The sequence below is a fragment of the Tursiops truncatus genome, chromosome 13, assembly GCF_011762595.2.
Source record: "Tursiops truncatus isolate mTurTru1 chromosome 13, mTurTru1.mat.Y, whole genome shotgun sequence".
Classification (NCBI taxonomy): domain Eukaryota; kingdom Metazoa; phylum Chordata; class Mammalia; order Artiodactyla; family Delphinidae; genus Tursiops; species Tursiops truncatus.
The window spans coordinates 71778107-71795052 of NC_047046.1; the positions used below are offsets into that span (position 1 = coordinate 71778107).

General features: G+C 41.2%; 1 protein-coding gene across 3 annotated transcripts; it reads right to left on the reverse strand.

The window, feature by feature from the left end:
* Window positions 1–1231: 1231 nt before the first annotated feature.
* Window positions 1232–16896, reverse strand: NARS1 (asparaginyl-tRNA synthetase 1). 3 transcript variants are annotated; one of them, XM_019937115.3, is made up of 15 exons: window positions 16738–16896; window positions 15581–15660; window positions 13112–13177; window positions 12920–13012; window positions 12745–12834; window positions 11728–11806; window positions 10804–10874; window positions 9320–9406; window positions 7701–7922; window positions 7395–7594; window positions 6832–6967; window positions 6134–6247; window positions 3919–4050; window positions 3477–3608; window positions 1232–2669 (listed from the first exon to the last, which is right to left on the reverse strand). In XM_019937115.3, exons 1-15 carry the CDS (start codon window positions 16778–16780, stop codon window positions 2538–2540), a joined length of 1677 nt encoding a protein of 558 aa, XP_019792674.1. In that variant the 5' UTR covers window positions 16781–16896; the 3' UTR covers window positions 1232–2537. The 3 variants fall into 3 exon arrangements, with proteins under 3 accessions (XP_019792674.1, XP_019792673.1, XP_019792675.1); XM_019937114.3 differs by having other exon boundaries at window positions 15581–15663; XM_019937116.3 differs by lacking the exon at window positions 15581–15660 and having other exon boundaries at window positions 16738–16761.
* Window positions 16897–16946: the final 50 nt, after the last annotated feature.

Genomic DNA, 16946 nt, shown 5'->3' on the forward strand with positions numbered 1-16946 from the left:
GGTGGCGCAGTGGTTGAGAGTCCGCCTGCCAATGCAGGGGACACGGGTTCGTGCCCCGGTCCGGGAAGATCCCACATGCCGCGGAGCGGCTGGGCCCGTGAGCCATGGCCGCTGAGCCTGCGCGTCCGGAGCCTGTGCTCCGCAACGGGAGAGGCCACAACAGTGAGAGGGCCGTGAACCACAAAAAAAAAAAAAAGAAAAAAAAAAAAAAAGGCATCCTGGGCCCAGCCCTGAAATCCAGATTCTGTTGGTCTGGGATGAGGCCCAGGTGACTCCAATGCGTAGGAAGGTTGCTTATGACAGAATCTCACTGCTCTATACACTAAACAAGAAATTTTTAGGAAATGCTAGAGGCAGCCATGTGTGGGGAGCTGGGTGGGTGGAAACGGCTGTAGGACATTGACAAAGTCAGTATTGAAGTCATTTGAATTGCTACAGTATTAGCCTCCCATCTGTCTCCAAAGCAGGTCAGCTACACAAGTACCAAAGGCGAAGGGGGCTGCTGGCGTGAGGATCACGTATTAGGAAGAAGTTTCAGGCAGGAAAGGGCCGTGAGATGAGTCCCACGAGAGCAGGAACTCAGAACCGGGTGTCTGTGAGGTGGACACTTGGCAGGGATATGGGATGGGCTTGTGACGCTTAGATTACAGGGACAACCAGAGAAAAGGGAATGTGAGTCCACGTGCGTGAGGTGCGCTGCTCGGGTTCTTGGTTTGACGTCACCATAATCTTGACTCCGTTATCCCCACCTAATCCCACAGCTCTCCCTCAGTATTTAAAACTTTTAGCCCATTTATACAATTAAAATCTAATCTAACTGAGCCTAACCTCGTCACCTAAATTCTGATCAAATGAACTGCCTAGTTGCATCCAGTTAGAGCTCATTCCCATTCTTACATGTATTTTTCATTTAAAGATAGAGGCCAAATATACTACAAATGCCCCATTTCCATCTGTCATTTTACTTAACTGCAAAATAAGATATAATCTAATGTGTCCAAAATTAATACAAAAAGGATGATAAAAATGATGTAACTAGGACCCACATCTAATTTTTAAAAACCACTCCTTTTCATTACCATGTACTTTTACTAATACCTACCAAATTCAGGAATATCTAGTTTCACATATACAAATCATGAAAAATAAAGATTTAAAAAATGCAAAAGGCATGAACTAATTAATGTGAAACAGCGACAATCAGCTTAAAAAAAATTAAGTTAGCAAAGAGTTTTTACGTGTATCCATTTATTGATTGCTGGGAATACAGCTCATTGAGGATACATGACATGCATTTTTGGGGAAAATTAACCAAATCTGAAATGAAGCCATTCAATAAGCCTGCAAGTTAATAAGTTAGCATAGATTAGACCTAAAGACACAGTGTGGGGTGACTCCAACAGCCATGCAGGGCTGTCATGAAGATTCCAGCTGCAAATACTTTTGGAACTTATTTATTTACTTTTAAAAAATAAACTTATTTTTGGCTGCATTGGGTCTTCGTTGTTGCGCGTGGGCTTTCTCTGGTTGCAGGGTGCGGGCTTCTCATTGCAGTGGCTTCTCTTGCTGCAGAGCACGGGCTCTAGGCACGAGGGCTTCAGTAGTTGTGGCTCACGGGCTCCAGAGTGCAGGCTCAGTAGTTGTGGCACATGGGCTTAGTTGCTCTGCGGCATGTGGGATCTTCCTGGACCCGGGGTCGAACCCGTGTCCCCTGCATTGGCAGGCAGATACTCAACCACTGTGCCACCAGGGAAGCCCTAATTACTTAGGAGCTGCCAGGGAAGAGTGAAGATCACCCTGCCTCTTTAGTTTGAACTAATGCTAGGAAGAATGCTGTTCACTGAGGTGCCAAAAAACAAAAACAAAAAACTTGCTCTTACTTCAAACTGTTTAAGGCCACTCCACTTTTACAAATTCTTCCAAATAAATTCGTATGCTTTAGAATTTATAAGCAGCTATCAGATTTAGAAAAGATTAACAACTGAGGCAAAAGACTATTCATTTCATTCCTGTATCTACTGCTGATTTATACTCTGTTCTAATACTAGCAGATTTTTACAGCATATTGTCAATTTTTCCCCACGGTGTGTGTTTTCACTCACTGATACAATAAAATGATATAAATTAAAGAATTCCAGTTACAATTATAAGGACAGAAAGATTAAGTTACTGGAATGTCTCAGACTGTAAGTTAAAACTAATCATGTATGTGGTATATATGACACAAAGGTTATAACCTAAAATTGGATAAAATGCTGAAATATACTCATGACGGCAGTTACATGCCACATATTTTCCCCCAAACTTTGTAATGGGTTTTTTTTCTTAAAATGACACTATCAATGTCACTTGATATTCAAATGACTTGGATTGCTTTTCACGGTAGCAGGAATAAAAAACAAAAAGAGAAAACAGAAATGGATATACCCCAGTGGAATAAAAAAGGGAAGATTTTGGCTGTTTTTTTTTTTTTTGAAAGAGGCAGCCTGTTCCTTCCATGAACCGTGTTCTTTGCTTAAATCTCCAGGAGGAATCGGTTATGGCTTGCAGCGCTGGACAAATCGAGGGTATAAGCATACATCTCGGATGTGGTATCTATCCAGAATCCAGGTTAAGAATCGTTCCAAGCCCAGGCCATAGCCTCCATGTGGACATGTGCCATATTTTCTCTGTTTAAAAAGGGAGATAGAGAGAGAGTGGGAGAGATATAGAGAGGAATAAATGCTCAGTTTAAAATTCTGTCCAGAGTCTCCCTGGCGGTCCAGTGGTTAGGACTCTGCGCATTCACTGCCATGGCCCCAGGTTCAGTCCCTGGTCGGGGAACTAAGATCCCGCAAGCTGCACAGCATGGCCAAAAAAGAAAATTAAAAAAATAAATTTTGTCTGAAATAGTTAAAATTTTCTACTGTAAAATGAGTCAGCTTATTGTGGTTAAGAATTCAACCCCTTACAGCTGATTCACTTTGCTGTACAGCAGAAACTAACACAACATTGTAAAGCGACTATACGCCAATAAAAATTAATTGAAAACAACAACAAACAAAACAACAAAAAGAATTCAACCCTTAATCTATACTCCTTCATGGACCACATGTGAAAAAATAATTTGGTATGAAAAATAAACCAAGGATTTGCCACCCTGGAAAGAAGAGGTTTCAAACTTTTAAATTAAGTTAATGTCTCTGTTTATCAGAAGAAAATGAAAGACTAGATACTGGTAGCATCTAATGACATTGTAAAAAATTCAGTAGCTACAAGCAAGGCCAGGAGTTAATAGGTTTTCAAGTTAAGTTAACATATTATTGGCCAAAGACAAAACTAGTAGTATTCCCATGCCACATTATAACCATGAAACTGAATATAGCCCATTCAAATTTCAAAGTATCACCCTGAATACTTCCCTTTTAAAAGTTTCAATTTATACAGAACTATTACAGTGAAGAAAATTTAAAGTGATTAACAAAATTTCTTTTTACCTGATCTGTGTACCAGTAATAGGGAGTGGGGTCAATTCCTTCTCTTTTATAACCTGCCAGTATCTCTTCATTATCCCAGATACGCATCGAGCCTCCCACAATCTCACCGACATTGGGCATCAACACGTCGACCTTTCAAAAATGAGTAAATAAAATGCGGTTACTACTAGGCTCTCAGTCACGGCTTTGCTCTAGAGTTTAAGTGAAAATCATAATTAAGCTCCTATAACTAAAGGAGCACAATGATCACGCATAATTCAGATATTATTCAAATTCTATAATTTAACAAGATAGGTTAAACCCAATCAGAGGACAAAAAACACTTCTTTAAGTACTGTAGATTTATAATGAAATATTTGCTGTGAGCTGTATCTTATTCCAGTGGCAGTGCCCACCCCTTTAAAAAGCAAAATCTCTAATACTATTTGAATCCCAAACTGACAGATTCGGTAAGGCGGGAATCCTCGGGACATCGCTGCATATAGAAGGACTTGATCTCCACAGGAAATCGACACAGCAAGATGGGCTCATTAATGGTGTCTGTCATCAGTCTCTCAGGAGCTTCTGGGATATCCTGAGGTTAAACAAGACTTCATTAACATTTACAACTCGAAAGGCAACGAGACAGAAGCAGCTCTTTGACCCAGTAGCAGCCCTTCATCTTATTCATGCAACGGAGTCCAGAATACACACCCACCCATAACCCATAACCACGTGGGTGTTAGGGACAATTTCTGCAAAATGAACTGTAAATAGATCTGTCTCCTCCTGCAGTATATCTGTGCCATATTGCTTGAGGAACGAAAACACACACACAAAACAAACAACCTCCCAGATACTGCTCAGTTTTTTTTTTTTCCCAGTGGCCAGTTTTATCTAGGTCTGAAGCAAACGCAGTCCACTCAGTCCCACAAGGCATAAGATCATCAGTGGATGCTCCACAACTTCAGTGATCTACACAGAGTACGTTATTAATAACACCAATCTTTAAACTCTCCTGTTCTCTCTGCTTCTTTCCTGTTACAATAAATCTGCATGCCTTCAGTGGCAGTAAGGCACAGTCATAAGACAAATAACCAGTGTCAAGTTTATAAGTGTAACCACACCTGGAGCAGTTAGCCAAGACAGGTTAGATGATGATGAATCAAGTTAATCTGCTTCCCTCTCAAACATCCTTCAGTAAACCACACATAAATTCAAGTTAAAACTGAAAACTCTTGTCCCAGTAAAAACAGATTGAGAGAATTGGACAAGACTCATTGATTTGTTTAATGTAAGAAACTGAGAAGGAGCTTAGCCATCACCTGGCACAGCTGTTTTCAAGCTCTCATCCCTGGAGCCCTGCGTCGTCTAAAGTCTAGAGAGGAAACGGGAGGTGAGTGGGAGAGCTCTGGTCTCTCTGCCTGTAACCGCTTTACATACTAGAGTCCTGCATACAATTGAACTGGGGGAAAGGGGTCGTACTGCACATTCCGAAAAGTTTGAAGACCTCTTCTCTACTCTAGCGCCCTCATGTGTATGGGATGATACTGACACAAAGAGGAAACGCTGACACACATGGAGGACTTCCTGCACCTCGGCCCTGCTAAGCATTTAGCTCATTAAGTTCTCATAACTTTGCAAGGTGGATGTTACCTCCAAGGCAGAGACAGGAAACCAGAGAGCGGGGTCGCTGGCCTTAAGTTAACCAGCAATAAGGACAGAGGTGGGAGCAAAGCCCACCTGGGGGGCTTCTTACTCCAAAGCTTGTGCTCTTTCCGCTCAATCACACTACTCTGCTGAGTGCTGGGCGATAACAGTTCTCAGGTTTTCAGCACAGAATCTGGTTATTATACATCATCAACTGAATTCATGATACAATAAAAGTAATTTACATAGACCCAGTACACTGTCTGTCCTCTGTAAATTCTTTCTAAAAACGAAAGAAAACTCTAGTTAGCAGCTATTACTCACATTTCATCTGTAAAACAGATTTGCAAATACTATGTAAAGAGTGGTTAAATGCACAGGCAAGAGGGCTTAGAATAATGTTAACAATCTATACCCCCAAAACATGCTGGGAGGGTGGTCCTGGGCAAGACAGACATGCTCAGTGTATCTGGGGCACCGGGCTGCCTTCCCCAACAAAGCCTCCTCTCTTGGTTTTGCATTTTAATCAGTGGTGATTTTCTTCTTTGAATTGCCTCCAGGTGAAGGAGTTATAATTCACTGTTTTGGGGGGAGGAATCCTTTTTGAAAGAGCCAGATGGTTTCTCTAGAAAACCAAAACAAATGTATACACATACCAACACTCTGCATGTGATTTCAAAGTTTATAACTTTCTTAAGCATCCTGCCAGTCTAAAGAATTATAGCTAGAGCTGGTAAGTCAAGACCACAGAGTGATCATGGAAGAGGAAAGAGATAAAGGATGGGGTGTGAAGGAACGCTACAAACTTGCTAATATTTACTGAACACTACAGAAAAGGCACTGCTCTAAGGTCTACTCTACCTCTACTAAGCCATGGATCCTCAGACAACCCCAAGAAGGAGGGTCCGTGGTTATCATTTATTTGACGACAGCACATGCCGTCTGCATTACTCGTTAATTAACCGCAAGTAGCAATCCACTTAAGCACAAGGCTACCTTTGAAACAACGACTAGAAAGGAATACATACCTCTCCAAATTCATAGAAAGTTCCATCTTCTTTCTTTATATTGTGTTCTTTTAGCCACACAATAGCATCTGAATAGTTCATCCGTTTGAAAGGCCGTTTGGGGGGCTTGAAGTTCTACAGCAGAAAGGAGAAATACAGTGTACATAAAGAAACCATTCACACTAACGTTTCCATTTTAAGCAACACTATTTATCATTATTATAAAATGTTATTTCAGACTTAAAAACAATGTGGTGAATTCCCTGGCGGTCTAGTGGTTAAGACTCCACACTTTCACTGCTGAGGGCCTGGGTTCCATCCCTGGTTGGGGAACTAAGACACGCAAGCCACGTGGCACGGCCAAAAACAAAAAAAAAAATTAGTCTGGAAATGAGTGAAGGGAGTCCAAAAGTATAAACTTCCAATTATAAAATAGGTAAGTTCCATTAACAAGATGTAATGTATAGCATGGTAACTAGAGTTGATAACTCTGTATTGTTTTAGATATATAAAATTATTATGCTGTACACCTAAAACTAATATAACGTTATATATCAATTATACCTATATATATATATTAATCATTTATTTCAAAGCTATTAAATCTATAAAAGCCTAAAAAGAATCTATTGAAAAAAACCTAAAAATCTAAAAAAAAGACTTCACTGCCTTCCGAAGCAGGATCCTAATTTTGTGTTTCCACACAGTGGCAGACCTACCGGGTTGAGGTCACGCACCACGCTTGCTACGGGTGATTTCAAGACTCTATCGACCACGTCACAGACCAAGTCCTCCAACCGGTTCAGGAGCTCCTCAAAGGTCAGGAAAGGGCACTCTGCTTCCACGTGAGTGTATCTGAGGAACAAGACAGTAGCTCAGAGCCTCTCTTCTTTTCACAAAGTTTCTCTTAAGCAAGGGTTTTAATGCTGGGAAACTGTCCAGAAAGGGAAAACTCCCACCCTGCTAATCAACTCCCAACTCTCCAGAGTAGTTTTAGCCCACCCACCTTCCTTTCCACCTTAATAGTCACTTCTTGTTTATTCCTCAACACATAAAGGATCAAGACAAAGTGAATGAACAGACCTTAGTGAGTTATGGCCTAAGACGCAAAACTTCTTAGACAGTTTCCATGAATTTATTCAACTGCCCTTCATATAGCCTCTTAATACCTCAGAGGTTTTTACACAGACATCATTTACCTACATCAAGATTGCTTCTCTAGACATATTTTCTTAAAAAAAAAATTTTTTTTTTAAATAAAAACAAAATGACAATTATGTACTCAGCCAGGTGCCTTCGTGTTCTGGATTGTTCTGCCCTGTATGACTGTGCGATACAAAAAACATCTCCCAGAGCTGGAATGCACGTCTCCAGGTACAGCTGAGAGGACTGAGTCAGATACGCCTCTTCCCCAAAATAGTCCAGCTTGAAGAGTGTGGCACCGCCTTCCACTTGTGTTTGCACTAACGTTGGAGGACTGATCTATTCAGGCGGAAAGGAGTAAATAAAGGCCTTCTGTGAGCACCACTGTTTAAGTTCAAAACTGCCAAGAGGCACTGTTTGCAAAGGATGATGAACGCGTACTTACTTCGCAGTACCCCCTGTCGAAGAAGTGATCTCTAAAGCACCTGGTGACCACAGAACGCGCTTTTAGGATTTTGGACATGTTTTCTCCCCGGATCATCATGTGTCTGTTGTTGAGCTGGACGTCAACGTCAGACTCCTCGTTGATTAAGTTATCAGCGCCTCCAGCGGGGGCCAACCCGATCAATTCCCAGAAGTCACAATTCAGCTCGTGGCCCCCTGGAGCCTGCATTTTTTAAAGAGGGGTCGGGAGGGAGAAGGAAACAGAAAATTCACAGTAGGAAAGATTCTAATTTATATAAAAGTTTTTAGTAAGCTCATATTTCTAAGAACCTTATCATTATTAGCCTACCCTTCTAAAAACGAAGACCCGATAATTGAATTTTATATTTATTTAATATTTCTTTCAGACTAAACACACGTACACAATTTTTAAAAAATAGAAAAGCACAAACCAGAAGATAAGATAAACTATAATCCCACGACTTGGAGTAACCACTAACTATTGTCAACATTTTGGTATATCTTTCTAGCCTTTGCCCAATAATTTAAAAGTAACATAATACACACATTGAAAAACTCCTTAAATACAAAGGTTTTACTAAAAGGTGTTTCTCTTTGGAATATATATATATATATATATATATATATATATAGTAAAAATTCAAATTCTTCCTAATAATTCCATTGAAAGCATTACATTTTAGAAACCACACAGTATGAAATATATAGCTATCTTGGTACCAAACACTGGACAGCAAGTAATATCACAAAAACCATTCCATTATGCAATCACATTACTTTCAAGGAAAATTCAGTAAACTTGAACGAGATATTCACTCTTAACATAGGTTCCTCACATAGACTCTGGGAGACTCTCTTTTATCAGTATTTCTAGTCTATCAGGAGGACACTATGGGCTCCCTCTGGTGGTTGATATGTCACGTTTGTTTGTTTTCTTTCCCAACAAACAAATATAACCACAACTGCTACTTGGTCAATAATTACCAACAAGTAACTCTAACTGGTATAGGTTACATGCCTGTTGGCTGGGGAACAAACAACTCTCTATCAAGCCTAGCTTTAAGTTTTTTAAAAGGAGGCTTTCAAGTTCTATTTTAAAAGTTTCAGATTTATTTTATTTATTAAATATTTATTCGGCTGCGCCGGGTCTTCGTTGCAGCATGCGGGATCTAGTTCCCTAACCAGGGATCGAACCTGGGCCTCCTGCATTGGGAGCGAGGAGTCCTGACCACTGGACCACCAGGGAAATCCCCAAAGTTTCAGCTTTAGATCACTGTTCTTTCCTGAAAAACTTTTGGTAGACTAAATTTTCATTTCCACTTAGCTGAAAAATTATTCACACACACACAGCAAATTGTTCTCACCCATGAAGTTTATTCAGGAATTCCTTAGGTTGAAAATCCCTGAGATCGTTACAAGAGCACACAAGCTGTACAGTATACATATCTCACCAGGAAAGGAAAAGGCATCCTAAATTTAGCAAGGGCGTCACATTTGTCTAGTTATATGCCAAATACCAAAAGTATCAATACAAATAAAGACACTGGAAAACAAACAAGTACACAACTCTTCTCTTAGTGAGGAACTCAACGCACTCACCTGCTTGCCCTTTGGGGTAAGATTTAGCATTCCATACACTGCGACACTACTCTCAGTGGACAAGACTACTCCATTGTAACACTGACACTGTAAGAAGATCAAGTTCAAATTCAGTTACTCACATTTACATTTAAAATAGTCTACCATATAGAAAGCAAAGGGAATTACTTACAAACAAGTTCTCTCGTCCAAAACTAGTAAAATAAGACAGCCATCAAACACTCATCTATATACAGATACACACATATATATGTAAATACATACATGCACATGCATAAATAACACTAGTCCATATCTCTCAAAAGTATCTGGAAAGTTTGTTTCTCTTTTTCTTTAAAATTTAGACTATTAAAATAATACAGGAAGTTCACTTAGACTATGATAATCAATACTGGCTAAAATCATTAGGAGAAAAGTGATGGAAAACTTTATAAAGGAGGGATCAGGCCATCAACATCTGAACGCACTAATCATAAAGACAATCAGAATTATGTGCTTCATGATGTGATGTCATTGGAAGAATACAGCTTTGTCCATGAAGTAGTTATATCAAGAAGCAGCAGCAGCAGAACCTGAATCTGACCAGAGCTAACCTCCAGCTTGTAAGAAATACAAAGGATAGAGGAACATGTTAAAATACACCTTATGATGCAATCAACCAAATCCAGAATGTGAGAAGTCCCACAGGACCAATGACCAGACTTTTTCCAATAAATGGCAAGGGGGAGTGGGGTGGAGAAAAGAGAATGAAAAGGGAGATCTGTTATAGATTAAGAGTGATTTCAGAGACATATCAACTAAATGCAACATGTAGATCTTGTCTGGATCCTCATTCAAACCAACCAACTGTAAAAAAGACATCATGAATCAATTGGGAGAATCTGGCTGGATATTTAGGAGTTGTGCTAATTTTGGGGGTGTGTAATAATGGTAGTGTGGTTATATTAAAAATATTTCTTCTTGGTGATGCATATGCAAGTATGTTTATATGAAATATGATGTCTGGGAGGTCAAAGGGGGGAGCAGTAAACCAGAACTGGCCAAATATTAATCATTACTCGTTACGGACTTAACGTGTATCTGCTGCAAATTCATATGTCGAAACCCTTCTCTGCTCTCTGCTATGTGAGGATGAGCACACAACGGGAAGTGGGTAGTCTGCAGCCCAGAAAAGGGCCCTCACCAGAACTTGACCATGCCGGCACCCTGATATGGACTTCCAGCCGCTAGAACCATGAGGAATAAACTTCTGTTGTTCACAAGCCACCCAGTTTATGGTACTTAGTTACAGCAGCTCAACTAAGATGTTACTGAAGCTGAGTGATGAGCATGTGAGGTTTCTTCCTACTGTTCCATTTTTGAGATGTTGGAAATTTCCCACAATAACAGTTAAAATAAGTATAGACCCTAAGATTCCCAAAACTAACAATAAAGTAACCTATTGAAAAAAACTGACTTTTCATCGTAAATATGAAAATATTTACCAAATCATCTGACAAGACACACTGGAGATAACCCGTACCATCACGCAACACCAGAAACATTAAATTCTTTCCTAAAAACGGGAAAGAAAAGTTTAGCTAGATTGTTCGAGAGGCACTTGGAAGCACTTTCTCATAATTTATTCTTCTGTAAAGGAACCTCCAAGGTTAAATGTTGAAAGTTCAAACCTCCCACACGGCCCCATTCCTCTGAAGGGTTCACCAGTAATATCACTACTCAGTATCTGGAAAGTATTTTGCCTTCTTCATGTTTCAAACCCTTCATACTTTTAAACCCTATGTGAGCCTCCTGACCCACACGGTCACGGGAAAGCAAGACAGTAAGCATGTGAGTCGAGGGATTAAGTCTTATTCACCGTTGAGTCCCCTGCAATACCTAGCAAAGCGCATTCAGCGGCGGGTGATATATACTGCCGCACAGAAGCACTCTTGGTTTTTTATGCCCCCTTTCTTTTTGTGAAGGACTTGACAACCACTTACAATGAAAGACATGTAGTAAAATAATAAAAGCAGAAAGAGAAAGCAAAACATCACGACCAAGTACAAATATACTAATTATAAAAATCAACATCACTGCCATCAGTAAGTTTCAGATTTGGTTCTGCACTTCCGGTAATATACCCCCTGCTTTCCTTAAAGAATTCAATTCAATTAGACAAATATTTCCTGGATACCTCCTGATCACTGTGACTGCTTACAGTTAAGTATCATTTAAATAATTTTTAAACTTTCAATTGTCATATTAAATAAGAACCAAGTTAGGATACAAATGAGTACTTCCTTTAAAAAGCTAGCACTCTCAAACAAAAATACCCCCAAGTAAATGTTTTTTTTTTAATGTTCTTCATTATCTAAGAGCAGGGATATTGAAAATTAAAGAGAGAAAAGGACAGCTATGCCAGTTACCTTGCCTACGCAGCCTGTGGACCCAGCCAAATACCTTTACTCTTTGGCCTCTATATCCTTCTAATTCACGAATCTTCACCTGTCAAGTTAAAATAAAAAACATTTGATCCAGCATGTCATTTATCACATACCGACTTTGTCACGAATATTAGATAGATGGCAGAAAAGTGTTAAAAATTCACAAGTGGTGTAAAACTTCTGACAGTCACTCTACTACAGGTCAGAGCCAAAAAATTTCACCACACTGGAGGGGTTAAAAAAAAAAAAAATCCAAGTCTTCTTTCTCTTAGTGCAAAACTGTCAGCGAAACAATCAGAACTTCAGATACTGTTATATAAAATCAATGAATTCACGATAGCAACAAGCCTAGTCCACGCAGAGCCCTCTCTCTGACCTCACCATCCCTCCCACCACCCCGGGTGGTGGAAGCTACTGAGGCTGGCTTTTCCCCTGAGGGATGGACGAGAGAGGGGAGGGGAGGAAGGGGTTGCAGGGTGTGGCCAAGAAGACAGCTTCCTCACTGAGGAAGCAAGAAAACAATGGCAATCCAGCAGCAGTAAGAACCGTTCGAATTCTAACCATGTCCATTCACAGTCCAGCATTCTGGTCTAGAAAGAATATAGACATAATCAAATTTCAAAAACTTTTTCTTTATTTAAGAAATCATGAAAATCTTGGATTTCAACCTCTTCTTTTTACTGTGAGGAAACTGACACCCAGGGGAGGGTAAAATCACTGTCTGAGCCCACACAGCCCGCCCCGCCTGGATGCCAGGGCTGCCAGCTTTTAGTCGGGACAGAATTCGTTCAACACGCAATTACTAAATTCTATCAAAAAAGGAGCCCCGCAAGGACCAGCCTCGTAACTCTCAAACATTATTGCGCTCTCTCCCTTTTGAAAGAAAAGAAGGGACAAACAGTGCAAAGGAACAAAGCACGTGGCATGCCCCTCAGACACAGAAATAATAGGTTGACCCCGTGAGTCCATGATATTTGAAACGATACACATCACACTTACGCAACTTGGCTCGGGAAGACTTGGGTCGTTTTTAATGGTAATCTTCTTTGCTTCTTCCAGGTTCTTCTCTCTTCGTAAAGTGTCTTCTGCCTAGTTTTAATAACCAGGCAATTTGTTAACATGGCTTCCGGTGTCCCAACTTGAAAAATGTTCACAGAGCAAATCTACTGCTCACCTCTTTCTTTTCCCGGGATTCACTCTTCATCTGTTCTCTGTGCCACAGTTTTCTAATGTTCTTCATCTGTGATTTAGAAATAACATCCCACCTCTGGAGGGATAAACAGATATTTAATGTTTTCAAGACACTGTATTCTAATGAAGGTTTCTTCACAAAATCTAATTCTGTAAAGCTTTGGGTTCACCCTACCTCGTTTTCTTTTTGTGAATCTACGTAGATGGTAGGAAAGGGTTCTTTTCCAACTGTCATCAAAGCCTTGGGGAGGGAGGGACAAGGAAAACGGACATTTCTTTAACATTGTACAATGTTTAAAATCAAAATAACACCTGAATTATGAGGTAACTTTGATCACCTAGAAAATAATCGAGAGCCCAGAAGAAAGCGTAAGACCCCACCAGCCAAAGGTCAATGTCGACAGAAGGAATGGCGGAACATTCAAAGAACATTCTGCTTAAGGTAGAACATCCTTTCCCAAACAATTCTAGCAAGTCCGGTTACATATAGTTTCCCATGTGGACTAGAAACAACAGATTTTAAGTGGCCCTGGGGACTGACAGGAGGTACGCTGACAACAACAGAAGAGACAGCTGATGGCAAAGGCCAACTGCAGGGTACATCCAGACGATTAATCCTCGCGAAGAAACCAGGGAAGTCATTTCTGAAACTCTCTCAAGAGCATAGTGGTTAGGTACACAGAAGGCTAAGTTTCATTTAATTGGAAAAATTCCTGTGTGTAGAATGTATGTACCTCTTTTCACCAATACTGGGACATATCAGACATCAATATTATCATTTAATATTTTATAGTTTGTATTCGTTTTTAAAAAGATAGTTGAAAATATGTAAAAGATAAGTGTTTTATTAACTGCTTCAAATATTCCTTCAAATTTTCTCCTAAGTTATCATCAACCAAGAAATGCAATTAATGACTGTCTCTCGTGTAAGATCTGAAGCTTATGAAAACTGACCTTTTCTTAAGATCTAGTTTCCAAACCTGAAAAATACTTTTCATCTTGATTTAACACTAGTCTCAACTCAATTATTGCTACAGAGGAGGAGGGAACCTGGATCTTTTGGAAACATCCAGGAGAGTTCAGTTCCTCCTTTTAACAATTAGACTTTGTAAGGATGTTTGTAAATCACTAAGAATTCATTTACTACCTGACAGTCTGTACTGATCCCTCCTTTGTTAATCAGTGATATTGAAAGAGTCAAACTGTGATTCTCCAAATCAGAATGGCACACTTCTGCTAACAGCGACATTTTGCAAACATTCATCTAAACACTACTGTCAGTTCTGGGCAGCCACAGGAATCACCTCAGCAATCCAAAATGAGAAAGATTTCCCTCTAAGAGTTAAAAAATTAAGACCCATGGTTGACACACCAAAACATAACCAGAGTATGAGCTAAAAGAGGAGAGAATGGTCCCAGGACAGAAACACTTGATAATAACCTAAATGAATACTGTAACAAAGCTCACAAGAACAGGGATTGGCCAGACACAGATACACAGAAAGAAGTGTCAGGGCAGTGCGCTTCCTGGTGCTGTCCTGGGAGAGGGCTTTAATCAACTTCCTTATGTAGCGGCTGTAGCCATTCCAGTCTACAGGCAAGCCCACGGCTACTTGCAGAGGGATGTCTTCTTGGCCCACACCGTAACCCAATGCCATCAGGTACCTACTCAATCCTGAGTCGAAGCTCTTGAAGAACCCATCTGAACTGTATTTGGCTTTCCATGTAAGTCTGCTTAAAGAGAATACGCTAAACTCATAGGAGGATTCTACACCCTGAGAAACAATAATATATTGTTAAATTAGCATCCTGGCTTTAGGCTCCAGACTCATGAGTTCATGAGTGTCTGCTCTGTTCTTGGTACTGATATAAATCAGGTCTTTGAGTCTCAAGGCTCAAGATCACATTTGGATTCGAGTGGTAAACTCACCGAGAGAACTCTTACGAGTCAGTTTGGAAGAAAGGTGAGCATAAACTCAGATGACTAAGGGAAGATGATTTTTAGTTCTACAAGAATTAAAAAACTGGCCAACTGACTCACTGGAGAGAAAAATTCCGAGATGCGATGCCGTATGGTAAGAAAAGAAGATACCTATTAAAAATGTTCAAGGGGAGGGCTTCCCTGGTGGCACAGTGGTTGAGAGTCCGCCTGCCGATGCAGGGGACACGGGTTCGTGCCCCGGTCCGGGAGGATCCCACATGCCGCGGAGCGGCTGGGCCCGTGAGCCATGGCCACTGAGCCTGCATGTCAGGAGCCTGTGCTCCGCAACGGGAGAGGCCACAACAGAGAGAGGCCCGCGTACCACAAAAAAAAAAAAAAAAAATGTTCAAGAGGAATTCCCTGATGCTCCAGTGGTTAGGACTCGGCGCTTTTGCTGACAAGGGCCCAGGTTCAATCCCTGGTCGGAGAACTAAAGATCCCACAAGCCTTGAGGCGCGGCCAAAAAAAAAAAAAAAAAAAGTTTAGACGTAGATCATCTAATACCCTTAAAGCTACATATCTGTATATACCCCTTACTTGCCCTTCTCAGAAAGTTCTCTTCAAACCTAATGCTTTAAATAAAACTCCTGACAAGTCACAGAATAACTGACATAAGTCATTAATAAATGCAAAGTCGTTTTCCTAATGAGAAAGAGGCACTACCTTAAGGCCTGTTTTAAAAGGTTTCTCCTTGGTTCCATCACCAGTAGCATCACTTCCCTCTCGGTCTGAGACATACAGCTCTGCTGTTTCACAAAAAGAGAATAAGTTACTCACTTGGCCAATAATTATCAGTCACCTCATACTGCAGCTACTTTATCCATTCTTTATCTTTGTAAACAAAACAAGCATCTGATTGGTAAAAATTATCAAGGTCCAAAAGAAATTATATCATAATTATTTTCCCACTCCCCTATCCAAGGACATCCATCCCATAAAAAGGGATTAGTTAAATTTAGCTTTCAAAAGGAACTTTGATCATTTTCATTTGTGGTACTGCTTCTATCTACTCGAATCCCCAACAACAAAGCAATGGCTTTTCAGTTGGCCAGACCAAACTGGAAGCTTGGATGTTGTACCTTAAAAACCAGAGTGACCCTGGAGAATTCACTTAACCTTTCTGGGCTTGTTTCTGAGCCTATAAAATGAGGAAAACAATACCCATCTTGAAGTACTGAGGATGAAATATATAAATCAGATATGCTGGTGCTAGAGCACAGAAATCAAATAAATACCCGTTTTCTCTGGTCTTTAAAGGAAACCAAAGCTCTGAGGTTAAACAAACTGAAGGCCTCACAAGGAGTAAGCGAGCAGAGACATCAATCCAGGTCTCCTAAATCTCTTCCTTTTCCTACTGCACCAGATGGTCTCCCAGGAAATCTCAATGTAAGTGAGGATATGTGAAAAAGAATTCGCATTCTTAAGTCCTTTCCTGCCAGTCACTTGGAAGAGTCACATATTTGGGGTCTGCCCTGAGGTCTGGCCATGCCTCGCTCTGCCTACGTCTCAGCTGAATCACGGGATTTCTCGCAGTGGGGCCGGGCCGGGAGCAGCCGCCACCCGGGCCGGGAGCGGCCGCCACCCCAGCCGGGGCACCCAAGGCTCTAGGGAAGCCGGGCCTGCTCGGCGAGCGCAGACCCAGGGTGGGTCCTAGCCCCTCCTCCCTCCCACCATTCACGTAAACAGCGGCGGGGCGCCCAGTCTGCGCCAGGCACCAGGGTAAGAGCTGTATTCGGCCGGAACAAGGCTGCTGCCCCAAGCAGGAGCGCCGCGCCGCGCCGCGCCACTTACACACCCCGGGGTCCCCGAGCCTCACTCACCTAGCACCATCCCCGCGGTCGCCCTGGTCACCTCCAAGGACATCACCTCCAACACGCCGCCGCCTTATCACCCGCAAAGTGCACCTGCGGCTTCCTCAACTCGGAGGTTGGTTGCATCAGATAATGTCGTGCAGAAGTCGTCGCAGTAAGTCACCCGAGCGTCGCGGCTCCATTGGTTACAGGAGGTTACGGAGCGTGGGCAAGCGGCG

Excerpts from the sequence above, each read along its gene's own strand:
- NARS1 (XM_019937114.3), bottom strand. The coding sequence starts at position 16,780 with ATGTCCTTGGAGGTGACCAGGGCGACCGCGGGGATGGTGCTAG. Across the intron at positions 15,664-16,737 it reads GACCGCGGGGATGGTGCTAG|CAGAGCTGTATGTCTCAGAC; the intron begins GTGAGTGAGGCT and ends TTTGTGAAACAG. Across the intron at positions 4,051-6,133 it reads CTTTCTATGAATTTGGAGAG|GATATCCCAGAAGCTCCTGA; the intron begins GTATGTATTCCT and ends GTTTAACCTCAG.